The sequence below is a fragment of the Megalobrama amblycephala genome, linkage group LG5, assembly GCF_018812025.1.
Source record: "Megalobrama amblycephala isolate DHTTF-2021 linkage group LG5, ASM1881202v1, whole genome shotgun sequence".
Lineage (NCBI taxonomy): Eukaryota > Metazoa > Chordata > Actinopteri > Cypriniformes > Xenocyprididae > Megalobrama > Megalobrama amblycephala.
This window is the reverse complement of record NC_063048.1, coordinates 2,882,654-2,909,687: the sequence shown is the minus strand read 5'-3', so window position 1 is coordinate 2,909,687 and position 27,034 is coordinate 2,882,654. Positions and strand designations below refer to the sequence as shown.

Below are 27,034 nucleotides of genomic sequence, written 5' to 3'. Positions count from 1 at the left end.
TTTTTTTTTTTGAGGGGTGCCAATAATTTCATAGTTGACTGTATAGCCTATATAACTTTTTGTTCCCTTTCCAAAATGCGTCAGAGACAGAGTCATTCCAGTTCTCTCAGTGATAAAAAGAGTCACTATATGATGAAGGCAGATCTGAATGGAAAGCTTGAATTGCCTTGACAAGTGTATTCTTCATTAATGCCAGATTGGGGCATGTTGTCACATTTTTATGTCAAATCTTCAATATTTACAGCATTTGCTGAAAATTCTGTCTGTTTATGGGTTGCATATCACTGCATCCAGGGCGGACCAGCGGCGTGGTGACGTCACTGGGTGAGATCATGATCCGCCAATAGAAAGCGTGTGTTGTTCCTGCTTCCTGATGTTGAAAACTGCGCTGCAGGAGCGGATGCTGAGGATGAGGATGAGGAGGAGGATCTCACGCAAGGTTCGTTTTCTGTTCGTTCTGTAACATGACAGCGCATGGTGGATAATAACTAACTGCTCTGTCATCGGCATAAGGTTCTGCTTCAAATACTTCAATATTATAATATTGTAATAGTATAGGCCTAGCGTTAATAGTGTTTAAGGTCATCGTCATCATCACAGTGAGATAAGGGGGTCGCGCGTGACGTCACACTGTATGATGGTGATTGTAGCTTCATGTCATTGTGTGTTTTAGTGTGTCTGACTGAACCTGTACAGAATATTACCGCAAAATACCACAGCTATGTAAATGTGCCCTGTGTAAAACGAGTCTTTCAGTTGTTCTGTTTATATTAAGCTTATGTGGTAATAACTCAAGCCTAACTGTGACAGTAATTTATTGCAGTAATTTTAGTATTTATGCAGAAACTATTATGATTGCCATGGTAAATTATGTTAAGTTAACTTCAGTTTTTTCCCCCTGCCATTCTGTCGTTCACTTTCATTTGGCAAAAATGAAAACAACAACAACAACAACAACAACAACTGAATGAACCGGTTTTTAAAACACTGATATGCCACACCTCGTCATATTTTGGTCATTATTTGCCAGTTCATATACAGTGTTATTTTAGTATCATTAATATTTAGGCTACTATTAGGCTATAGTTTTTCTTACTTTGAATTAGATTTTATTCTTATAATTAAAGTTTTAGTGTGTCTTCATTATTTAGTACTTTGTCTTAAAGGCACAATATGTAATATTTTTGCAGTAAAATATCCAAAAACCACTAGGCAAGTGTTATATATTTTGTTCACTTGAGTACTTACAATATCCCAAATGTTTCCAACTATTTGTAAATCGTGAGAAAATTGCAGTTTTAATCAAGGCTCCGGGACCTGTGAAGAGTCGCCTGTCAATGGCGTCATACCCGCGTTACCCTCGGTTTCCAGTTTATTTTGTAGAAACCATGGAAACACCAAAGACGCTTTGATATATTACATGTTTTAATAGACAAGGGAACAACTGTTTGGTTACGTTTATAGACAGAAAACAAATTATTGTTATATAGCTCTGTTATATATTAGTCTTATTGTTTGAATCTAATTTTCTTGATGTTTTGCGAGTACTCATGCTTTACCATGCCTCAGAGAAAAACACTGTTTTGTGAAGTAGCTAACATAGCATAATCAGATGCAGCTTTATTTTTAGTAACAGTAATACAGCATTTTCTCCATCATACAATACGTTTTAAAATTAATTGCACACAATTTATCGACACAAGCCATCCAGCATTTAATATGATATTGTAAAATCGATCTATCTTACTGCAGTGTGTAACAGTGTCTCACAGCAGCCGCCGAGCGAACGCACAGAGTAACGTTATAACATAATTTTCAGCACTCTCAAATGTATCTAATATGATAAACAGAGCTGCGTTACCTCATACTCATGACCGGAAAAGCGGAAGCGGCGCTGACGACTGTGTCATAATAAAAGTCCCGCTGCTCGTGAGGCGTGTGTTGATCAATCGCTCCAGCTCCTCGTTCAGCTCCACAACACTCGCTCCTGCTCTGCTTCACACTACAGTAACGTTAATAATCACATCCATGAACATGATTTCTGCCCAAGTCCAATCCCTATATTTTTCCACCAGCCGTTGAGGTGAAGACCACATGTCCCAAGATTCTGCACTCAAACTTGGCATCATCAAGCTACGCCTTTGTTTTGAATTGGCCTCTAGCGACCTCTGCGGACAAAAATATTACATATTGTACCTTTAAACTGAATAAAATGAAAATATTTTCTTTCAATGTTTTATTTCAGGTAATGAAAGTTTATTTTTTTATGGTTTTATTTTCAGTTAACATTAATAACTGTGTTCATACAATGTCGGGCATGTGAATTGTATAATATGTTGTTATACACTGTACCCTTTCAACTGCTTAGCAACACCCTAGCAACCACAACGAGTAACCTAGCATATAGCATTAATTTATTTTTGTGGCATTTTACCTGGATATGTTACTGTATAGTTACAAATAATACAAATCTTGCTTTGATCTTATGCTGTTCTTGCACATTTGTGTGTGTGTTGGTCATGTACAGTGATTTGGCAGTTCGTCCCTAAACTTGGGTCCTAATGAGCACTTACAGTAATACTGCAATGTTTTAAGCTGCTTTGTGTATCGTGAAAAGAGCTGTAAATAAAATTGGTTTGATGCTTTGTTAGGAGAATAAACATTACAGGATCACAGTCATTCTTCATCAGATAACTTTGGAAGCTTGTTTCTGCCAAGAAATAAAAAAGGTAATTGCGACTTTTTATCTCACAATTCTGACTTTTTTCTCACAGTTGCAAGTTATAAAGTTTGAATTATGTTCAGAAGTCAGAATTGTGTGATATAAAGTCAGAATTGCAACTTATAAAGTTAGAATTGCAAGATATAAAGTTGCAATTACCTTTTTAATTTTTTTTTTATTTAGTGGCGGAAACAAGCTTCCATAGATAACTGTTCTTCTGCAGTATAGAGTGAATATGAACTTGTGTGTTTGTTTTATTCAGGATACAGCCAGATGATCAGATGGAAACACACGGCTGTTTTATGTGACAGAACTCAGGGGTCACAAAGGTGAGTCGTGCATTGTGTTTATTTTTACAAACTCTCAATATTATACTATGACTAGATTATTACTCATAAACAGATAGTTCAGACTCTAGATTCTGACTGGATGTGAAATGACTGGCATACACACACCTGTAACGCTCATCAGTCTGATTCGTGCTCATGGTGCTCATTAGCTGTAAACAAATAATTCTGCTTTGAATTAACCTCTTACTTACAAGTTCTTCCTCGTTTTGGACAGATCGTGCTTTGTACTTTCACATCACTGTATGTAAATAGCATAAACCAGTCCTGCCCACAGATAAACCAGGTTATAAACAGTATTGCAGAGTCTATACCAGTTTGCACATACAGTACTTGATAAATAATACTACTTGAACTAATGGATATATTTTTTTTTTCTCTGTGTGTCATACAGGTGGACACTGGCCTCGCTCCACATGTGTGTGAAGGCAAGAGAGACCGGAGGACTTCTGGAGGGTTTTTAACGACCAGAAATGTGCCACTTCAGAAGTGTTTTCACAACTACAGATCCGTCGTCTGGTTCTGGTTCCTGTGGACATTTGCCCTTCATAGCTGATAGACAAATATGGCAAAGAAAGACTATCTGCTAGATGCAGCCCAACAGATTCGAATGGCGCTGGACCGAGAAGTCAATGAAGATTATGAGGCGGCCTTCAGCTACTATAAGAATGGAGTCGATCTGCTGCTCAATGGAGTTCAAGGTGAGTGTACACTTTACTGTTTGGCTTTATGGCTGCTAAAAGAGCTTGTCAAAATATATGGTGATTGAAAATTACTGGCAGTGTGAAAACACTTTTGGACCTGGAGGTTTAGTGATGCTGAAAAACACTTTGGGCCTCAACTGCACTGCAAAAACTAAGTTGTTGACTGAATCAAGGCCATGATTTTGCACTTTATAAGTCAAGGTAAACAGAAGTCTTATTTACCAAAAAGCGATTATTCTTTACTTCTCCTTAGTGTTGTCAGTCACCAAACTTTCAGTAGACATTATCAATCCAAGTAAAATTGCATGTATCAATTCAGTACATAAATCTATTGGATATATTTAAATGTAACTATCTGGAAAAAATTTTTAATTAAATGTTTATGCTGATAATCAAAATTACAAGTAAATAAAAAATTTGTCACGCTGTGGTGGAAGGAGTAGTTGAAGTGAGGATCTGATTTTAAAGGGGTGGTTGATTATGATTTCACTTTTTTAACTTTAGTTAGTGTGTAATGTTGCTGTTTGAGCATAAACAACATCTGCAAAGTTACGACACTCACAGTTCAGTGCTTAGGGAAATATTTTCTTTTGCAGAAATTGCTTTTAAGGACTACAACAAATAGCTAGTAGGGACTACAATGAGCTCTGTCCCGGGTTGGTGACATCACTAACCCTAAAATTTACATAAACCCCGCCCCCGAGAACACACAACAAAGGGGGCGGGGCCATGTTTGGCTGCTTTAGAGAAGAGGAAGAGTTGTTGTAGTAGAGTGTTGTTGTCATGCCGTCATTTTACGCCGGACTGCTTCACAAACAAGGGTCAATTCAACACAAAAGATGAACATGACGGCACATGCTAGTGGATGAGTTGAATCAACTCCACAGCAACTACATAAATTTATCCACTAACCATTCAGAAACGTCCAGTTTCATTCTAAAAGTTGTAACTTCCTGAGTCTCTCCATCAGTGTCGACTCCGGTTTGAACAATGTAAGGCTGAACACCATTACTGACAATCCTCATTTTGGCTGCGTGAGATTCTCCAGCTTTGTTGTTGTTGAGCTGTTAAAGCTCCACCCACTTCTGGAGCAGCAGCTCATTTGCATTTAAAGGGACACACACAAAAATGGTGTGTTTTTGTTCACACCCAAATAGGGGCAAATTTGACAAGCTATAATAAATGAGTGGGGGGTGTGGGGTATTTTGAGCTGAAACTTCACAGACACATTCTGGAGACACCAGAGACTTATATTACATTTTGTGAAAGGGGCATTATAGGTCCCCTTTAAACGAGAAAAAAATCCAAGAACAGTCTGATGGGAACCCAAGCATAACAGCGAGCAAAGACATGCATAGACAGGAGTGAAATGAAACACAGAGCTATGAATAGACAGAGTAAATGAGGAACTAAAGAAGTTGCAGGTGTGGAGAATCAGTAACTGAGGGTTAAGAAAATACTTAGAAATCAAGGCAACCGTGAAAACAGAAACTAAACCACAGGAAATCAAAGACAGGTACAACGGCAGATACGTGACAAAATTAAAATAGCATGTTTCCTTCAAATATTTTTCAGTTAAGGAAGCATTGCTTTGAAAGGGTTTTTTGACATATCAGATTTTTTCATTCATTCATTGCTATGGGTATTATCACAATGTCAATCATTGAAGTTTTGGGGGGGATGTCACTTTCTTAACTTTAGCAGCATTAAAAATAAAAACGGGTTATAAACAGAAAGCAGGCAAAGAGTGCTACCTTTATAATTACTTCAGTTCAGCGCGAACTCAGTTTTTCACTCTTGTGTAACTCCCGTTATAATCAATAAAGCTGTCTGTACTTCACAATCAATCTCTTATTTACATCGTGTTCAGGGTTAATCTCAAGTGTTTCAGTAGAGGTTGCTTGACTCAAATCATTCCTCCTGACACTGTTTTCAAGTAAAACATTTTGAAGACTACCGTTATCATCTCTGTGTAAACTGCAAAAATGCGAATCTTTGAAAATGGTGATGCATGCACATGCATATTACGTGTTTAGTCTGTCCACCTTATTTGTCAACGCAGAATTAAGGCATTTCTGTGAATGTGTGAGACTTTCGATTTATTAGCCGCTATAGGGAAATAATGAGAAGAATATCAAAGTGCAGTAAACATAAGGTGGATAGACGTGCGTTTGTGGTGAGTGCCGTGTAAAAGAATGTGTATGCACACGCATGTAGTCTATCTTTACGAAGTGTCATCGCCAACTACTTGTCTGGCATGTGTAATACAGTTTTTAGTCATTTTCACTGATCCGTGTGAACGGGGATAGTTTTGATAACGTTGTAATCTGTACAAAGAAAAAACTTTTCCATTTTTAGTACATCGTTGCCTAACCCTAAGAAAAGACAACATGGAACCAAGACCAAACAGAAGTCAGGGTTTAAATACACAGGGGTAAACAAGGAAACTAAATGAACAACAGGTGAATGAAATTAGTGATTAACTGGCACACACTAGGAAACTAGGGCTGTGTTCGCAATCGCTCCCTATACCCTTAACCCTACCCTATACCCTATACCCTATTCCCTTATACCCTATACCCTATTCCCTTATACCCTATACCCTTAGCGCACTGTTTGAGGGAACAGCCATTTGTAGTGGTGTCCGAAACCATAGTGAACATTATGAAGCGCACTCATTCAATCCCACAATGCACCGCAATAACGAGTGTACAATCGATGTACTCTCGACGGCTAGAGAATACCCATAATGTACTGTGAGAGTCACTCACTGAATGAATTCCTGCGTCTGACCAGAAGATGGCACCCGCAGCTGAATCATCCATCTATCCATTTTCCCAGCTGCTGGTAAAAGTGGCTACAGCATAATATAAAAGTATAAATTCATTTTTACGTGATTATTAATTTGTTTAATTAAAGTTTACACATAGTTTCCATGACAGATTTCAAGATAAATCTTTTCATCTTACTACTGGAGCTGCCAGTTTCAAATGATTAAACAGCAAGCACGAACTATGTTAAAGAAGCAGCCCTTGTGTGTCCTCAGTGTCCGAATTCACTCACTCGTTTTCAGTCACTCCCTCAAGTGGACTATGTTAGTGGACTAATGTAGGGAATAGTGAATGAGGGTACAGGGGGCGAATTTGAACTCAGCCTAGGTCAACATACAAATGGCAGGGAACAGGAACAAAACAGAACCATAACACAATGAAACTAAACATAACTGTTACAATTATGAGTTTTACAAAAAAAACTGAATTCACAAATAAATATGTAAAAAAAAATATTAAAAAATTTGTCACAAACACAACTCTACCTGGCGTTCATGTGTGGACTATGTGCATTTGTGTCCTTAGACATTATTTTGTTATTGATTGTTGTGGAAAAATTCAATCGCTGTATGTCAGAGTTGAAGATATTAGTTTCATTTGTGAGCATTTGTTTATAAGGCAAAATATTATTTATATTTGCATATATGGTTGGATTCCACCTGTTGCCATCCACAGTTTTGAAAACAGAACAATATAATATCCCATGAAAAGAAGTTTCACTGTAAAGAGAAAAGAAGCAAATGTAGGTTAATCTGTACATCAGATCTGAACAAGCAAAGGGTAAACCATAGATCTCCATGCTAATGTAGATTCTTTCCGTGTCTTACAGTGGATCCAAATAAAGAGAGACGTGAAGCCGTAAAGCGGAAGACCACGCAATATCTGAAGAGAGCCGAGGAGATCTTCATCTCTTACTTACAGGACAACATCTCTAAAGGATCCACTCATTTAGGAGTAGGTGACAAGTGTGCATGATGAGATATCTGGGGGGTATTCCAGAAGGCGAGTCTTAAGTCTTATACCTCTTAAGCAAACTAACCCTGGAACAGAAGCTGTTCCGTTTTTACCTCCGTTTTTGGAACCGAATGTTGAGGTTATCCGCTTACTTACTCTTAAACATACCTGGGTATGTCACATAACCTGCTTTCTGGAATACCTCCCTGTTCAGGCTCCCAGCTGAACATTATTTTCTCTTTTTGATGTGAGTTTTTTACTTTTATGGCCATACTCCCGCAATTTAATGTAGATAAGTAACTTTATTCACTTATTAATAGTTCAGTTTAACTTGAAGAAATTATAAAATAAATATATTACTGTTTTAGAGTAGAATGTACTTCTCAAAGTAATAATAATTATAGTAATAATAAAATTAAAACTTTATTTCTCTTCCCTTTCTTCCATTTTATTTTAACAGTAAATACACAATTTCTGAAAAGATAAAACAATTCTTGGGACCCTATTTTACAAAATAAATAAAGTTCCATGAATTAAATTGATTAGACATGCGTTTTGATTATTAAAATGTAATTAAATAATTAAATGAATCCAGAAAAATTATATATACCAGAATTTTGGGAAACATGAAATGTATTTCATAGGGCTCTAAAAAAGTTAAGTTAAAGTTAATAAATTGTTTAATAAGTTTCATTATTTCAATCAATTAAACGGAATCCAAAAAAATTTAAATGGAAAAAAAAACGGAATCCCACACCACACCAAATGCTGATATCATTCTGTTTATTATAAGTTGCTAAAATGCTCAAACTCTTTAAAGCAGGATGGATTTCTGATTGGCTGTCGATGTTTTCATTGTTTATCAGGTGGACAAAATCAATGAAAGTGATTCAAACGATGTCGTTCCTCTGTGTTGTTATTGTTGTAGTTGTGGTGTGGACTTCGCTTTTCTCTTAGGGTGTGCGTTCACACTTGTAGTTCGGTTCATTTGGTTCATTTGGTCCGGACCAAAGAAGAAAAAAAAAACATTTAGTCCTGGTCCGGTTAGAGTTCAGATTGGCAATTTTATCACCGAACCAAAAGATACCGAACCTTAAGGCACAGGGATACATTCACAACGTGATTGGTCGGATTTTATGACATATTGCCTATTTTGAGACGGAACTTACCGAACATCCAAAACAATGCTGTTTGCTGAGGTCAATGCGCTCGTTGTGTGTGCGTAGCGGTGCGTAGCCTGCATGTGATGGTATATTGGCCAGCTGGGAACTCGTGAAGAGCTTATAAAATGTGTAAAGTAGTCAAAACACTGGCGGGAATCCATCCGTCACACACACAAATGATCTGCTGCATGGAGACGCGTGTCTGATGCCTGTGATGGGCAAACTCGCGTCCATGACGAGAAAAACCGACATGCGTGAGGATTCTGTCCTTTTTAGGGTCTCGTCTTCCTGTTTTTGGTTTGGTTACATGTCTTTGGTCCGTGTTGCGTTCATATATCATTCGAACCGCACCAGAGTTCGTTTGGAAGCGGACCGAGACCCATCTTTTCAGCGGTCTCGGTCCGCTTGTTTGGTGTGCACCAGGGTTTGGATGGCAGCGTTCACATATGTTCAAATGAACCGCACTAACCGAGCAATCGCACCAGGGTTCGTTTTAATCGAACCAAACATGACAAGTGTGAACGCACCCTTAGAGTTAGAGCGATTATTAAATCTTTATAATTATCGTTATAGTTATCGTCCTTGGGGTTAACAGGTCTTAAGTGGGCATTTCTTGGCCAGATGCAATATGAATCAGACTTTTGCTATTAATTAATATTCTGACTTTGTGAGGCTAGGTATAACATACAGACCATGGTCTGTTTATTTTTTCTTATTTTTTTTCCTGCTCATCAGGGTTATAGTAGCTTACGGTTTCGGTCGATCAGACATCTAAGTTCGCCGGTGGAGAATCTGGCGATGTGCAAAGTCGTTGGAATCATTGATAAGGTATGTGTGAAATATCTGCTCCTCTCATGCTCTTCATGGTTTACAGCCAGTCAGTCATTTCTCTGTATGCCAGGAAGTTAAAGTCATTGGAAGTGCAATAGTTATTACAGTTATAAATGTGTGTCTTCCACAGGTGCTGACGGTTGAAAGTCTGATAAGCAAGGAGACATTTATTGTTAAGGTAGGCATTTGAAACAGAAGTATTCTAATGTATGGGTTAATTTCAGAAATGAGCTGGAATCAGGCCATCCAGTCTCTGGGAATACCTTGCGTCTTCTGTTATTACTGCATGTCTGCTTGGATTGATCCTGTTAAAAGCTGCTGTCTGAATCTGAGTACAAACTCGTCTCGGGTTACTGAAACCAGACACTTAAGATATTATAATCGGACAGAGACAGGTAGACAAAACAAAAAAGTCATTTGAAACCAGCAAACACTAAAGGAAATACAATAAATACTACCATGCTGGTCAAATAATTTACAATTGTAATAATATATAATTATTTTTCTGCATTACATTAATGAAAATGAGATTTTTTTTAAAATAAATACTCAACATAGTAATCCAGAAATCACATTATTTTCTGTATAGTGCCATAGGTCTGTTACATTTATACATTTGGCAGATACCTTTATTCAAAGTGACTCTTTTTTTTTTTTTTGTGAAAAGCACAAGTCCTTGTGGTTATGCTCAGGGAGAGCAGGTTCTGTTTGTATGAAACAAGCATGCCCATGCTGCCTTCCTTTTGGAACAGGCTTCCATTTGTCTTAAAGGCTGTCTCAAGAGGCAGTTTACTAGGTTTTGAAAAAAGGGCCTAATTCTGGTGTGAAAAATTCTGCTTGCTGGACAGAGTTTACCCAAGTCGAGCTGGGAGAGTCGTGAGAGGTCGACCATCATTCCTCAGGGAGTGCCCTTCATGGTGAAGCTGCTAAAATACTATGTCAGTGAAGACACTGTGTTCCTTCATCTAGAACATGTTCAAGGTGAGTAGCACTTTTCATGTTGTATATTGTTCCAAAGCAGTTCGACATCGTATATCCCCAGTGAACAAGGCAAATGTGACAATGGCAAGGAAAAACTTCACAAGATGTTGATGAGGAAGAAAACCTGGAAGGAACCAAGGGGAACCCAACCATCTTATACAATGAATATGAGAATCGTCTTGGTTGAACAGATGGTTTTCAGATGGGGTTCATTTAAGCTGAGTGTGTCTGTGGGCCTGTTTACATCTGGTATTAAGATGCATGTTGGTCGATCGGATCACAAGTGGATGACACTAAATACAGGTGTAAGCTGGGTGTAAAACGTTTTGAGCTTGTCCACTTTCGACCACTTCCAGGGGTAGTCGAAAACACATTTGACCAGATTGAATTCATGGTGTAGATACTCATGTGGTTAAATGTGTTCAAACAGCCACTAAAGACCACCTACTTTCCGCCTACTGACACAATAAACATTATGGGAAGCGCTCTAGCCAGACGGTATTTAAACTTTGCTGGCTGAAGCCATAAGTTTGGTTTGAAGATGAAAAACGTACTAAGCACAGTGTTCTCATTTCTGTTTTCTAACATGCACTTACCGTGTTCAGCGCGGTCTCGCTACTGTCAGAGCAGAAACTAAAGCTGATGCTCTCTATATGTTTTCTCGTAGTCTCCCAGCATGTTCATATTTAAATTGTGCATAATTATTTCACCTATGAAATCAAAACTTCTGAAGAAGCCCATACATTTACCTGCCCATAGACCCTCCCCTCAAAGAAATCAGGACAGAATTGATCGAAAGTTGACAAAAGATACGGATTAAAACACCAGGTGTAGATGGGTATGTGTTTCTCTCATCCACTTGTGATCTAAACGCATCTTAATACCAAGTGTAAACAGGGCCTGTGTCTCAAACATCACCCAGAAGTAGTGATGGCCAATTTCGAAACACTGCTTCATGAAGCTCCGAGGCTTCATGAATCTTTTGTTTCGAATCAGTGATTCGGAGCGTGTATCAAACTGCCAAAGTCACTTGATTTTAGTAAACGAGGCTTCATTACGTCATCACTGTTTCGAAACAGTTCGAAATTTCAATGGTTCACCGGTAGAGGGCGATGATAAAGTGAACCCATGAATCATGCAGATTCACTGAGAACTACTGAACAAGTGTCTAGGGCTTTACCCTATGGTTTTACCTGATTTCTGATCAGTTTTATACAGTTGTAGATGTTTTAATTATACATTAGAATAATTAAAATTAATAGTGGTAGTTATTAATATCTTATTGGCCTGTTTAGCTTGAGCAATGGAACAGAGAAGCAAGCCTTTAAAATTGATAAAAGAACACATATTATACAGACACTCTATATTTAATCTTATTAGATGATTAGTTAATTCCATTTAATTGATTTTACTTTAAATAATACTTTTGCAATACATTTGTTAAAGTGTATTTTTAATGCATGTTTGGCCTGAGTTTTGTTGCATTTGCACTGCTCTGACCACTAGGGGTCACCGTGGAGACGGGTGTCAGATTGGTTCGAAGCCTCGAATCATTACGGCACATTTGATTCAGCTGCTTCAGTGTTTCATGAAGCCTCGATCTGCCCATCACTACCCAGAAGGCTTTTTATCCATATATGACCCTACATGCTCTTAATTTTGTAAGTTCTATTAAAGGGGACCTATAATGCTCTGTTACTATTTTACTATTTTGCTATTTTACAAGATGTAATATAAGTCTCTGGTGTCTCCAGAATGTGTCTGTGAAGTTTCAGCTCAAAATACCCCATAGATCATTTATTATAGCTTGTCAAATTTGCCCCTATTTGGGTGTGAGCAAATACACACCATTTTTGTGTGTGTCTCTTTAAATGCAAATGAGCTGCTGCTCCCAGCCCACTTTCCAGAAGAGGGCGGAGCTTTAAAAGCTAATGCTTCGGTTGCTCAACAACAACCAAACTGGAGAATCTCATGCAGCCAAAATGCATGAGACCAAACAAAAAACATTCTAAAACACATTCCAGAGTTTCAGTATTGACTGTGAGGGATTCAAGTGTTCCATGTTTGTTCAGTCTATAAGTTGTCTTTAGACATGAAAGGCTTGACAGCAGCTAGGGAACATATGAGTAATCAGTATAATGAATATGGCAATAAGCAAACAAGTTAGAGACTCCCAGAAGAAGAGACACACCTTCATAAAAATACTCAAGTACACACTGTGAGAATGCTGGTCCACAAAACATAACTAATTATAAGGAACTAATATAAGTGATACATTAATAAATTTAAAAAATATATGTATAAATAAAGTAGAATATGGAGAGATGATGTAGAAAGATGGGGAGATTGAGGTAGGTAACTCCATCTTAGAGGCAGGGGAGCTCTTCTAAATATCAAAATAAGGGGGACCATATGTCTTGAAACTTACGTTTCGAACCTCGAATCATGTATTTAATCTTTTCCAACTGAATGTAAGACATTACTTCTTTTATCCAGATGCTATGTGTTGGAGGGTCTGCCCTTTTTCCACTGAAATAATATTAAGTGCCTCTCCAGTAGTGTAGTGAAGGCGATAACAGAGCAAATGTCTTTTCTGAGTTCTATATCCTCGGGTGCAACACCAAAAATACCCATTAAGTGGTCAGGGTCAGAAAATCCCCCTCCAAAACTCTTATAGCCCAGGACACAGCCAGAACATATGGGCAGGTTGTGGCAGGTGATTGCGAACAACTATTGCATGCAGGGCTAAGATTCGGGTAAATCTTGGCTGGTTAGTGAAATGGAGCCTTATATTGAATTAAGCCTTGTCTTGCACAGGGCGAGGAGGAGTGCACCTGATTTAAAGCATCTTCCCATTTTCCATCTGTAAATTCTCTCCCCAAATCACTTTACCAGGCTTTACGAATATCATACAGGTTCTGTGGATCTATATATGTTATAATAAAGTATATGCTTGAAATGAGTCCCCTGTTATGTGGGTTCAGATCAAGCAATGTCTCAATAGTTGAGGTGGGTGGTATTCCTGGGAAGGAGGCAAACATCTTTACGAAACTCCTAATCTGCAAGAATCTAAAAAAAGGTAAAGCAAAATTATTTCTAAGCTCTTCAAAAGAGCAAGAAGTACTATCTAAATATAAATCTTTTAGGAGCCTAATCCCCCTTTCCACCCAGACACAAAAAGCAGAGTCCACCTAGGATGGTGGGAATAGATAGTTAGAAACAGAAGAAGAATTAAAGCTGACAGTAAACTAAAATGTCTTCTAAATTGGGCCCAAATTTTAAGAGTGTGTGTCAGTACAGGATTAGGAAAGGAGATATAATTTTTCCCCACCAGGGGAAGTGGATAGCAAACTAGGGAGCTAAGTTTGAAGTTAGTACATGATTGTTCCCCTTGCACCCACAAAGGGGTATTTTGAGGATCAACACCAATAGATTATTTTCTGAAAGTTACTTGCCCAATAATAAAATAAAAAAATTGGTAGCACCATCCCTCCTTGATATTTTAATCTCTGTAAAAAAAATGTTCCTAATGTGAGGGGTCTTATTCTCTCACAGGAAGGAGGTGATTAGACTGTCCAGATTAGAAAAAAAATCTTCCTGATAAAAATAGGAATATTCGAAAATAAATATGCAAAATGAAATTTTATGCTCTGTACCATGCCGTGTAATACCTTTAAAATTAGAAGACTGACAGAGTGCAGCAGCCAAGGGTTCAATTGATATGGCGAATAACAAGGGAGAGAGGTGAAATATTCAGAGTGTACGTTGTTTGTGCACACTGAAGCAAACGGGAGGTACTGTATATAACAGTCTAATCCATGAGATTAGTTCTGCGGGAAAACCAAACTGTTTAAGTGTGTTAAAAAGCTATTCCCACTCTACTCTATCGAATGCCTTTTAAGCGTTGAGAGACATTACTGCTTCATGTTCACCTGGGGGAAAATTTGTGTATAGGTGTCGTAAATTATTGAAGGGGTTACGGCCTCAAATAAAACATTTGAAATTATAGTAGGGAGAATGGGTTCCAGGTGTAATGCAAGAATTTAGGATAAAATTTTGAAATCCACATTCAGAAGCAAGGCTGGCCTGTATAATTTGCAATGAGTAGGATCCTTGCCTTCCTTTGGTATAAGAGAAATTGAGGCTTGTGTAAGCGTTAAAGGTAGAGTTCCTGTATTAAAAGATTAATTATAAACTGCCACAAGAACCAGGCCCAGTAAAGCTGCAAACTTCTTATAAAACTCTATTGGGAAACCGTCAGGTCCTGGAGCTTTACTGCCCTGCATTGCCGCAATAGCCTCTGAAACTTCTACTGCCCAGGTCAGAGTTAAGGTCAAAATTAATAGTTGCTGAATTTATTATTTTAAAGAAGGAGTCTAAAATTACAGAATCATTAGGTTACTCTGAAGAGTATAGGTTAAAGTAAAAATGGACAAAGCTGTCATTAATATCTTGTAGAGTATATGCCATGGGTCCAGATGGGGACTTAATATGAGTAATCATTTTCAAATTATTTGATTGATGAGACTGTAAAGCTAGCAATTTACTGGCTTTGTCCCCAAATTCGTAAAATGTATGACAGGTTTTTTACCACAACCTCTTCTCTTCCTGTGTAGTTGACAGCATGTTATATGCAGACTGAAGACTTATTCTTTCTCTATATAAGTGAGGCAAGGAGAGATGGCGTACTGTTCATCCAGCCTGTTAATAGTTTCTGAAATACCCCTGCCCACAATGACATATAGTTTGACAGCTTTGCTTTTCTACAGGTGGAAGACTCTTTTCCAGACTTCACAGGGTCAGAAGTGAAGCAGTCAGGGAGTATCCAGAGTGCTTCAGCCCCAACCAGCACAAGATCTACCTGAAGAACAGCTACACCCTCCCTTCTCTCCACCAGGAGATTTACCTCAATGAGAACTGTGAGAGAACTACACCTCTTGAGAGGGCAGGGTGCCCAGCCGATCATTGTCTTGAGAACTGTAGAACCCGTTCCTACTGTGAAGATACGGGGCGCCAACAGGGGGGTTCTCCAGGCTTGTGTGCAATGAGGACAGATAATGCGCTTCCTTCTGATGGTTCACACAATGTTCTTAATTCTTTACCTCAGGATAATATCCCTCTTCCCGTTCATCCCTGTGTGATTGTGGACACTCGGGATCCTCTTGATGTCACTTCTGACCTTCTAGGAAATGATGTCCGGATTGAGCGAATTGACTCTTGCATAGATCTAAATAAAGCTTGGAATTCTTTAGAACCTGCTCAGGATTGTAAAAATTTCACTGTTCCAGGATCAAACTCGGATATTCTAGGATTCAGCAGTGCAGCTCAGATTACTTCAGCCTCTTTATTTGGTGAAAACGCACAACCAACCCTTTGCAACACAGTTGATGTACTTCCACAGAGAGTTCGGATAGTTCCAAACACATCACATTTACCTCCACGAAACCAAGCACATGATGGATTTCCTCATGAACAGGGTGTCACTAACTATAAACTCAGTGGAAATGGACAGCTTTCACAGTTTGTGGCTGAATTGAGCAAAGTCAGTTCTCATTGCAATCCATTTGAATGTACAACTCAAAAGCAAGAGGGTATCTCTTTAGACTGCACAAAGATGACTTCTCGGGTTAACACTGTTGATATGGTGAGGGAGGTTGGGAATGAGGACATGGAAAACTGGCGTATATTCAGCCCTTCATATAAACAACCACAAGTTGGCATTATATCCTTCCCATCAGCACCTACTACAAACAGCTCCTGTTGGAGTGAGACTAAACTAGAAGACCCTCAGATGGAACAGCTGGTGAAGGTTGATGGATTGGGCCATCATATCCAAAATAAGGCTAAGAATTTCAGTGCCAAATGGAAGTGGGGTAGACAGGGACTCCCCGAGGACAAGGTGCGACTGTGGGGGGCTCAGATTCTGTTGGCCTTGGAAAGTCTTCACGAGCAGGGCATCATGTGTCAGGACCTCAACCCAAGAAATGTTCTACTTCGCAGCAGTGGTATGTTTTCTAATGCTATGTCTTTAGCCTTTGAATGCTGATTCTGTGGGCCACTGTCCAGTAGATATGTTCGATTCATGAACAAATCCTTATTTTAAGGTCCTGGTTGATGACGCAAGATGCACATCCGAAGAAGCACACACACTCCTGGCGCAGCACCGAATAAGCCAATAAGCATATCCAGAAATGAATTAATCAAACCTACAGGCAGAGATGAATATCAGCTTTTCTGTGATGTCCGACTGAAAAAGAACCGAATGAGCTGTCAAAGTTCTCAGAGGATAACCAGCTGGTTGAGTCATTTCTTTTTGATTCATTCATTTTGAATCAGTTCTTTGGTTCAATAACCCATCTGGACATGCTGCAAAAGGAGTGTGCATGATACTTTGGATGTGCACCTTGCATCATCAACCCAGAAATAAACTTAGATTCAGTCAGATTCTGTGAACCAGCTCGACTGGTTACCTGCTTAAAAGAACAAAGAACTACTGTTCAGCAGAGTTTAGCTCTAAGCCTAATTAAACGCACCTGAAAAAGCTAATCATGATCTTCAGGATTACTAGAAAGTTACTAGAGAGTTTGATTGGGGTTGGAGCTAAACTCTGCATGAGTTGAAGAGACCTGTCCTAAGCATTTTAACATTGAAACTATACATATATAATCCTGCTCCTGGATGGCTAGCATCCTCCAGAGTTCAACTCCAACCTGCTCTAACACACCTCAAACTACAAATCACAGAATTACTTGAAAAAAACAGGCAGGTGTGTTGGAGCAGGTTGGAACTAATATCTGTAGGAAGGTAGCCATCCAGGAGCAGCATTAGCTAATCTTGAACTCTACATTGACAATGCCATTAATATTTAACTCCTCATGTAGAATCTTATTCAGTTATCTGATATATTAAAGGAAACATTCACCCAAAAATTAATTCTGCCATTATTAATTCACCCATGAGTGCATGCTCTTGTCTCTATAAAGAAATGAATAGAGATTTACTGTGAGGATCTGAAGGGAAAATTCCCAGTTAAAAAATGGCAGATTTAGATGCATCACACCAGGTTTAACATCATTGTTACCAAACAGCATTGGTTCATCATTATTGGATTGTGATGGCTTCGTTTGAATATACGTGACAGCAAATGACACTTAAGAGGTGCAGCAGTGAGGGAAATTATCAGTGATTAATTAAATTTCAGTCCGTTCCATACACAAAGCATCTTATGACTTAATAGGGAATATGGAATATAGGGTTTATTATCTTTTATATTCATTGTATGGAAAGGGCAGCTCAGACATTCAGTCTAACTTCTCTTTTTGTGTTTCACGAAAGAAAGACAACAGGTTTGAAATGTCATTCTAGTATTTTAAAACAGTTGTTCAAATATATTGCACACAGGTGAGGCATGTCTTACGTACTTTGGACAGTGGACAGAAGTTCAGCCTGAAATTAACCCTAAAGCAATGGAAGAGATGTACTGTGCACCAGGTAAAAATTTCAATTGGTTTTTCACAATTACATCAAACTGCAACATTTGTAACACACATTCTGTTCTCTGGAGATGTAATAACTAGATTTTTTTTACTAACTTGGAGCAGAAATTGGAGGCGTGTCGAAAATCACAGAGGCATGTGATTGGTGGAGTCTTGGAGCTTTGTTATATGAGCTTCTTACCGGCATGGTAAGCAAAGTTCTTTTTATTTCCGTTTTAAAAATAAAAAATTTAAAATTAACCCAAGAATGACTGCAAATGTTGGATTGTTGGATGAGACACCTTAACTATGTATTTGTTAGTAAAAGTCAATTTATTCTGTGTTTTGTCATGTATAGAGTTGGCTTTGAACAAAATCTACTTCAATTATATGGCGTATCAAAACGTTATTTACGTTATTCGACTGAACAGGACAGGTTATCTTAAAACACTGAGTGATTAATACGGCTGCTAATACAATGTCTCGTTCCCTTCTCTCAGGGAACCAGGGTTACATGAGTAACCAGAAATGTTCCCTTTCGAGTTCGGTTCACTCGGCATTGCGCCAGTAGCTGACGCTATGGGGATCGTATAAAATCACGCCATAGTAATAGCGAGGAGTCAATAGATAACCACCAGAATACCATGAGTGTGGTGCAATAACCCTGAGCTAATAAATCAACAGCTGGAAGAGTGTTTAGGCAGTCTTCTGTTAACAAACATAGTTAAAACCTTCCACAGCACTACAGGGGGAGGGCAATACTGACACCATGGGCAACGTCACAAGTGCTCTGTTTAGTCGAGCACAACTAGTCAAGCTTAAGCACTATAAGCATGAAGGCAGAAAGGCTGTGGTGGCGCTGGCACTGCCCAAACTCAGAATAAGAAATATGCACCCTGACCGAAGTCCATCTTATGTTGGTTGTCGTAAGATGAGAGCACCTGTTCCCCTTCTTTGAAAACTAAATCGTGTAAAGGTGTCAGCCCTCCTGCACTGACAAAACGAGGATACATCCAATTTGTAAAACCTGGCGAATGTGTTTGGCATGGCCCATCCCACCGCCATACAAATATCTTGAATTTGACACCCCTTTTGTCCAAGCCTATGAAGATGCCATTCCACTAGTAGAGTGAACCTTGACGCCAATAGAGCAGTCCACTCCCTGAGATTCATATGCCAGTGCGATTGAGTCCACAATTCAGATTGAAAGCCACTGCTTTGATACTGGCTGCCCCTTTGCAAGTCCACCGCAACAGATGAAGAGTTCTTCAAGCACTCAATGCATATATGTAGCGCTTGAACTGGGCAAAGCGGCTGAGATGGGGAGTGCTCCCCTGCAGATCCCGCCTCTGTAGGGAAAGCCGACAGCTTTATGATCTGGGCTCTGAAAGGGGTTGAAAGCATTTTTGGGAAATATACCTTCCTAGGTTTTAGATTGACCCTACAATCCCTGGGTCTGAACTCTAAGCAAGATGCTTCTATTGACAGCACTTGCAGATTCCCCACACTCTTTACTGAAACCAATACCAGCAAGAGCGTCTTCAGAGAGAGCGCTTGCAAATTAGTTTACTGTATCGGCTCAAAAGTAGGTCCTGTCAGAGCTCTCAATATAAGCGACAGGTCCCAGATTGGTACAATGGGTGGCCGAGGGGGATTCATCCAACTAGCACCTCTCAGAAACCTTATCACCAAATCACATTTACCTGGTTTGTTCTAAATCCATTGGTCATACACCGCAATCACTTCCACATATACTGAGTGTGGAAGGTGCGCATCTGCCCTCTAAGCTGGCAGTTGTGGCCTAATGGTTAGAGAGTCAGACTTGAAACCTGAAGCTCGTGGGTTTGAGTCTCAGTACAGGCAGGAAATGTAGTTGGGGGAGTGAATGAACAGTGTTTTTTTCCACTATCATTACCCACAACTGAGGTGCCCTTGAGCAAGGCACCTAACCCCCAATCACTCCCCACGCAACAAAAAATGGCTTCCCACTGCTCTGGGTGTGTGTTCATGGTTCAGTTCCTCACTCACTCACATTTGTCCGTACGGTCGTCATTTCTTCCATGGAGCTCCAGCTACTCTCTCTCCAACGCCGCTGTGGACATAATATCTTCATCGTTTTCAGATGTGCCAAAAGATACTACATTGTAGGCTCCAGGGAAGGGGCAAATGCTAGCTTCCCTAAAATACACTAAAATACCCTAAAATACAAGAAGATGGCTCAGGCATTGAGCTGATGGGAGCTAGTGCGGAGAGAACAGACTGTCATGCGGACAGTGGGGGCAGTCCGAGCCACTCAGTACAGTCCGAGCCAGTCAGTGCTGTCTCCACTAAATTAGTGTCTGAAAATTTAGTCCTAGCCATATCCCTACCTCTAAACCTAACCCTACCCATAAGTTATCCCTAAAATCAGAGGGAAATGATGGGTGAATAACACTGATGTAGAAGCACCTAACCCTGGTTGTAAACCTAAACTTGACATAAACTGTAAACTTGTCCTTCAAATCTGGTTGATTGGAATGTTGCTCCAGGATCAAGAAAGATGTTGATTCAGGAACATGTTGCACTTGCTGAAACCATGTTCACCTGGGTGTGACCTAGACAGAGAACTCAGCTATCGTGGTGATCCTCGTCTTTCAGAGGTCCTCCGCAGGTAGAACATGTCTCACAAAGCTTTGTTGTCAGCCACTGATGCAATATTGAGTGAACAGAACTCGAAAAGGGAACAGCAAATCTCCTTGGTCTTGAATGTGTTGAGACTTGTTTTCATTTGTTCAACTTTGTTTCTCTCCAGCCGCTGTGGCAATGCCACCCTACAGGCGTTCACCCTCACACTCCCCTCCATATCCCAGAGTTCCTCAGTACTGCAGCTGCCTCGCTTCTCACTGAGGTAACTGCTCTCTCAAAACAAACTGATAGACAGTGTGTGCAGTGCTTGAGTGTTGAAGCTCCTCATACATTTTTGTAAGGATTTTTGGTTTTTGTAAATGTCATTCTTTTTAGGACTTAATCAAATTAGCTATGTTTCCATTCAAAGTTGAGAATTTAACTTGTGCACAAAATTGGAATATTGCATAAATCATTTGCAAATAAAACACTGGATGGATGGAAACACAGCTATTGATGGATTGTTTGGCATTTAAATTATAAAAAGCAACAAAATGAACTAGTGGTTTCTGAGTAGTCTGAATTTGGGTTTCCTTCGAACAACCTAAAATTATCATAAACATATGTTCATAAATATATCTTAAAACACACGGATATGGCATGGAATAGTAAGAACATGAAAGCAGTGTAAACTGTACTTGTCAATTATACGCATGTACATTATCTGTACTCATAAATGTGTTTGTGGTGTAAGACTATCTTGTTCTAATGCATTTCATATTGATATATAAACTCTTTTCTCTTCTATCTTTGTATTTTCTCCATTAAATTTGTCAGACTTGACAGTTCCCTGCATGCAAACGTTTTCTCTTCATGTTTCCCGCAGCTTCTCCAGTATGACGCATGTTATCGTCTGGGATCAGGAGGCGGCGGCGTGAGCGACATCAAGTGCCATCCGTTTTTTACCTCGGTCCCGTGGCTCACACTCAGCCGGTCACTGACGCCGTAGTGCCTTCTGAAAGTATTCACCCTCTCCATTTGTTTCTGCCTGTTACACCTCCAGACCCTGTGTGTTGAGCACAGATGCACAATATTCATTACAGAGTCTGAGTTTCCTCACTTTAAAATGTATTTCCCCTTGAAAATAATGACTACACAATGTTGCAAATCCTTATTTGGCCTCATCTACCCAGCTAACAAAAATACATTCTTTAAGTGACTATCCCTTTAAGTTCCGAAAACGTTATTTCTGAATGTTCTTAGAATGTTCAAAACGTCTATTTTTTTTAATGTTTTAAAAAATGTTTTTTCTTGGTTATGTAAAGCATTGAGAGTGGAAACACCTCAGTATGCTTTTATTTGACCAGCAGAAACAGTGAATGAGGGTGAATCTTTACTGAAGCTCTGAAGTGGATCAGGATTTATGGATTCATCATGTACTTTTACCACCATCTGGTGGTACCAGGAGTTATTACTCCACATCAGCAGTTTTCTACATCACATCACAGACCTGCAGTGAAAGCAACTGGATTGCAGGGAAGCCCATTTCTGCCATATAAGAAAAAAAAAATCATGCTTTTGTAATTATGACATACCAAGTTATATCTAAGAGATGAAAAGTCAGTGTGTGTAATAACACACACACACACACACACACACACACACACACACACACACATATATATATATATATATATATATATATATAATTTATATATATAAACTGACATACCAAGTTGACATTATGACTTAAAAGTAGAAAATCTGACATAAAAAGTCAAAATTATGACATACTATGTCATATTTAATAGATGAAAAGTCAAAATTCTGAAAGTCAGTATAATTTTGTCATAATTATAAGTCGACTTAAAGTGCAAATTCTGACAAAAATACAAAATTCAGACATAAAAAGTCAATTATGATATAGAAAGTTTAAATCATGACAGCCAAAATTATGGTAAAAATCAATTATGTTAAATTATGGCTTAGTGTGTCATAATTTCAATTCATGTCAATTTCGACTTTTTAATCTCATACTTAGGACTGTTTATTAAGATTTGCCAAAGCATGATTTTTATGTTTATGTGACAGAAATTGGCTCCATTGAATCATGCTCAATGTCTGGAAAATGAGTTGAAATGACAGTTCTCACACACTTCTCACAGAAAGGGCCCTGCATGAAGCAAAAGGTTGATTCGGGGCATTGAAACTTTGTATTTGCTGTTCTGCAGATAAAATGCAATATTACTGAACACCAAACATCTAATCATGTGTTCTGTTCTCTCCATTTTCGACTGAATGTCTTTTCTTGACCTCACGTGATTGCATTGAATAAAACCACTCATTTCTTACTAGTTGTTGTGAATTATTCTGAAATACGAACACAAGTGTCACAGCAAATATATTAGCATGCCTGAGTCTGATTAGAAGCTTATTTCATTAATGTGATCTTTTAAAAAAAAAAAATTGTCAAAAAGCATCAATAACCTCATGTGTTTGTGGAAGTGTAAAGCAGAGGCGTTTATGGTTTGTAATATTTTTAGGCGTGAGAATAACAAACCAAGTGACCTCAAAGCATCTTTAGCATGTGACCAAACTCTGAGCGCTTGTGACCACATCCGGCCCTGCGCATGAAGACATGGACGAGACTCTGCACTGTAACTTACTTTCATATTCTCCAGAAGCCTTGTGCGTGTAAAACACAACCACAAACACACAAACATACACACAGGCTCTGAAGGGTAAACCTCATCTGATGCTGCATTAGTAATATGTGTGTCCAGCAGCAGCATCAGTCCCGTGTGGAGTCTGAACAGGCTTCATCAGACAGCAGCATCTGCATCACGAGCCTTCTACCAACAGCCATCTTTTGGGCTCTTTCAGGGGTTAGTTCACCCAAAAATGAAAATTCTGTCATTAATTACCCACTCTCATGTCGTTCCACACCCGTAATACCTTCGTTCATCTTCAGAACACAAATTAAAATATTTTTGATGAAATTCAAGGGTTTCTGAACCACACATAGGCAGCAAAGTCATTGCACCTTTTGAGGTCCAGAAAAGTATTAAAAACATCCATGCATTAAAATAGTCCATGTGACTTTAGTGGTTCATCCTTAATGTTATGAAGAGATGAGAATGACATAGAAAAGATATTGTTGAAAAATTTAAGTTATTTTTGTTTTGTTTTTGTGCACAAAAAGTATTCTAATCACTTCATAACATTAAGGTTGCACCACTACAGTCACATGAACTGTTTTAATGTCTTTAGCACCTTTATGGGCCTTCAAATTTGTTATGACATTTCTGTGTGTAGGGAGGTCAGAAACCTCTCGGATTTCATCAAAAATATCTTAATTTGTGTTCTGAAGATTAATGAAGGTTCTTACAGGTGTGAAACGACATGAGGGTGAGAAATTCATGACAGAAATTTCATTTTTGGCTGAACTAATTCTTATAATATACATATGCTAACAAAGAGAAAAACTTTCTTTTTTGAACACGTTACAAACCTGAAGTCCCCCCTGCAATCAATGTTCTTCATTTTAATGAAAAATATAAAAAAATATGGAATATGTATCCCTCTTTATTCAACATTATGTTCTGGGCTCATCAAAATCTACCTCCTAAAAAAAAAAAAAAAAAAAAAAAAAAAAAAAAAAAAACGAATAAAAATTACAACAAATTAGTAATACTTTAAAATGAAAATGAAATCAGAAAATATAAAATTAAAATCTAATTCAAAATATTAACAAAAAACAATAGTATACAATTAGACGAAAATAACCATGTCATGCATCAATCCTGATGAGCATACACCCCCCCCCCCCCTCCCCCATTTTATTTATTTATTTATTTATTTTTAAAGTTGCCAGCCAGTGCCAGCATGTTTCATCATTTCCACAAAACTTTCATGACCCCAAGAATATTTTGTTGTATTAATATCTTAACATGTAATATATCAAAAGAAGAACAGAGCCTCTGCTTTAAAAACTATTCTAGCTGGGTAAATTTCATACAAAAAGCAACATTTTAAACAAAAAGCTGAGAAAATTGTATTTTTGTCAAAATCTTCGTCCGGATGGGATTCAGAATCTACTCCATCTTCAGCACAGATGGAGTAGATCAAGTCCATCAACACCTCAAAGCTTCAGTTTCCTCTTCATGGGGTCATCATTTGACTCGGTAACGTCAAGCAGTATTGATGTATATACCATTTAATGATCGCATTATTTCATGTGCACAGGGTTGCCAGATTTTCACAACAAAATCCACCCAATTGTTAATCAAATCTCCGGTAAAAATCAAGTTCCGTGGGCAGGGTAAAATCCGTGTTTCTGGCAGGGTTTCCCTGGTAAATATTTGCATTCCAGGGGCTAAAGATTATGTTATTTATATACTTCAACCCGAGACATGAAAAACAACCCATAGCAACAGCAATAAAGTAGCCCAATTCTGCAGGAAAACCACAGACTTGGCAACACTGCAAGTGCATCTGCTTCTTCTTCACCTGTGTTTTGATCTGGAGATTCTGTACTCTTTAAAAGGGACCTATTATGCAAAATTCACTTTTACATGGTGTTTGGCTATAAATGTGTGTTGGCAGTGTGTGAACACAACCACCCTATAGTGATAAAAATCAAAGCACTCCTTTTTTTTTTAATCCTCATAAATCATAAGCAGTGTCTCAGAACAAGCCGTTTCCAGATCCCTGGCAGTGTGACGTCACATTAGTCACAGGCCCCGCCCACGAATGTTGACAGACACTGCCGTTTGAACATAGAAACGCTCTGAGCGAGTTCACAGTGAGTTTACACAGTCCGCCATTGCTGCACTGAAGAGAACGTCTCCCAAGCGTTTTAGGTGTTCTGTAGCTGGATGGATTAATCCACATAACTCTCTCCATTTACTCCCTAAATCTGAGCCGCTGAAGACGAGGTGGATTCATTTTGTTTTCGAAGAAAATGCTCCTTCAGCTCTACAGAAATTTGTTTATGTCTGTGTGAATCATTTCACTGCTTTATGAACGAATGTCAATACAAAGAGACAATACAGTCTCCAGAGTGATACTAGATACGACAGTAATGAAGGTGAGAGCACTTTATTACAGTTCATCGGAGTTGATTTACGGATATAAAGTTTACCAGTTTATTAAGCACCACCCGAAAAGGCATAAGGTCTTTATATATTTGTGTACTGTTGTAACGAGTGTTTCTGTGTTCTTCGCTATGTTGGTGATGATAATGCAAGAGAGAGAGAGAGAGTTTATGGATAATATTTTAATGCACACTTGCACTGTGTTTTATTAAGCTCTTACAGTGATTTTCTAGAGTGAAAACGGACGCTTCAATCTTTTGTGTTAAATACAATAAACGTCATAAATCTCATCGGTAAACAGGCTTGTACTAATATAGTGGATTAAAACAAAAGACAATATAAGTTATAACCGTAATTAAACTAAACTATACCTGTTCTATCTCCATGCAGCATATATTCAGTTTCTGTCATTATAGCACGTCCTGACTGAATCCTGACAGGGGAGAATCAGCTCTTGAAGCTCCTCCCTCTTAGGCCGAGAGAAGCAGCTCATTTGCATTTAAAGGGACACACACAAAAACTGCGTTTTGTTTTTGCTCAATTTTGTTTGGCAATTTTGACATGCTATAGATTATTATCTGTGGGGCATTTTGAGCTAAAACTTCACATACACACTCTGGGGACATCAGAGACTTATTTTACATCTTGTGAAAGGGGGGCATAATAGGTCCCCTTTAAGAAGAAGTGTAATAGTGCCCCCTACCATATAACAGTAAAAACACGGATTGCCAGAAAATCACGCCAATGGCTGGGAAACCGTTAAAAATATTCCAATAATTATGATATTATATTATTATAGTCTATATGTAAATAACATTTTGAGAATATTAATAATAAACAAGTTCTTTTCAGGAAATGAAGCCCTTCAAGACAGGTCTCTTTGTTCACTTATTGTTTGTCAACCCTATTATACCATTATCAAATGATTGAAAGTGGGTTTCTGCACAATTATCAGCATCAATGTTAAATTACACTGTAAAACTTTCAACCCTGTTAGCATTCAGAAAGAATACTTATGTCAAAGCTATTTTAATGTATTTCAAATGTATTTAGCTTAAGATGGAACAAAGCAACTTACCACTTGAACACAGAATATTTTATGTATGCTTCATCTTGGTATGTACTGTGATTGTCACTAAAGGCTGTTCATACTAAGAACAATAAGTATAACGATAACTACATTAGTGTCCACACCAGCGGATGATATCCCTCAGTTTATTCTGATGTTTTTAAGGCTACAGGCATCACTGAAGGCGATCAGACTGACCTCAGCTGTGCATACAGACACACTTCTGTTTCTGAACAATAAAGCCAAAAAGACAAAGC

General features: G+C 38.5%; 1 protein-coding gene across 1 annotated transcript; it reads left to right on the top strand.

Moving 5' to 3' along the window:
• On the top strand, positions 1-22,456 carry rps6kl1 (ribosomal protein S6 kinase-like 1). The gene is made up of 12 exons (XM_048190193.1): positions 1-439; positions 2,985-3,051; positions 3,464-3,770; positions 7,434-7,558; positions 9,457-9,549; positions 9,683-9,730; positions 10,401-10,533; positions 15,303-16,538; positions 17,935-18,024; positions 18,135-18,217; positions 20,800-20,895; positions 21,499-22,456. Exons 3-12 carry the CDS (start codon positions 3,635-3,637, stop codon positions 21,619-21,621), a joined length of 2,163 nt encoding a protein of 720 aa, XP_048046150.1. The 5' UTR covers positions 1-439; positions 2,985-3,051; positions 3,464-3,634; the 3' UTR covers positions 21,622-22,456.
• Positions 22,457-27,034: the final 4,578 nt, after the last annotated feature.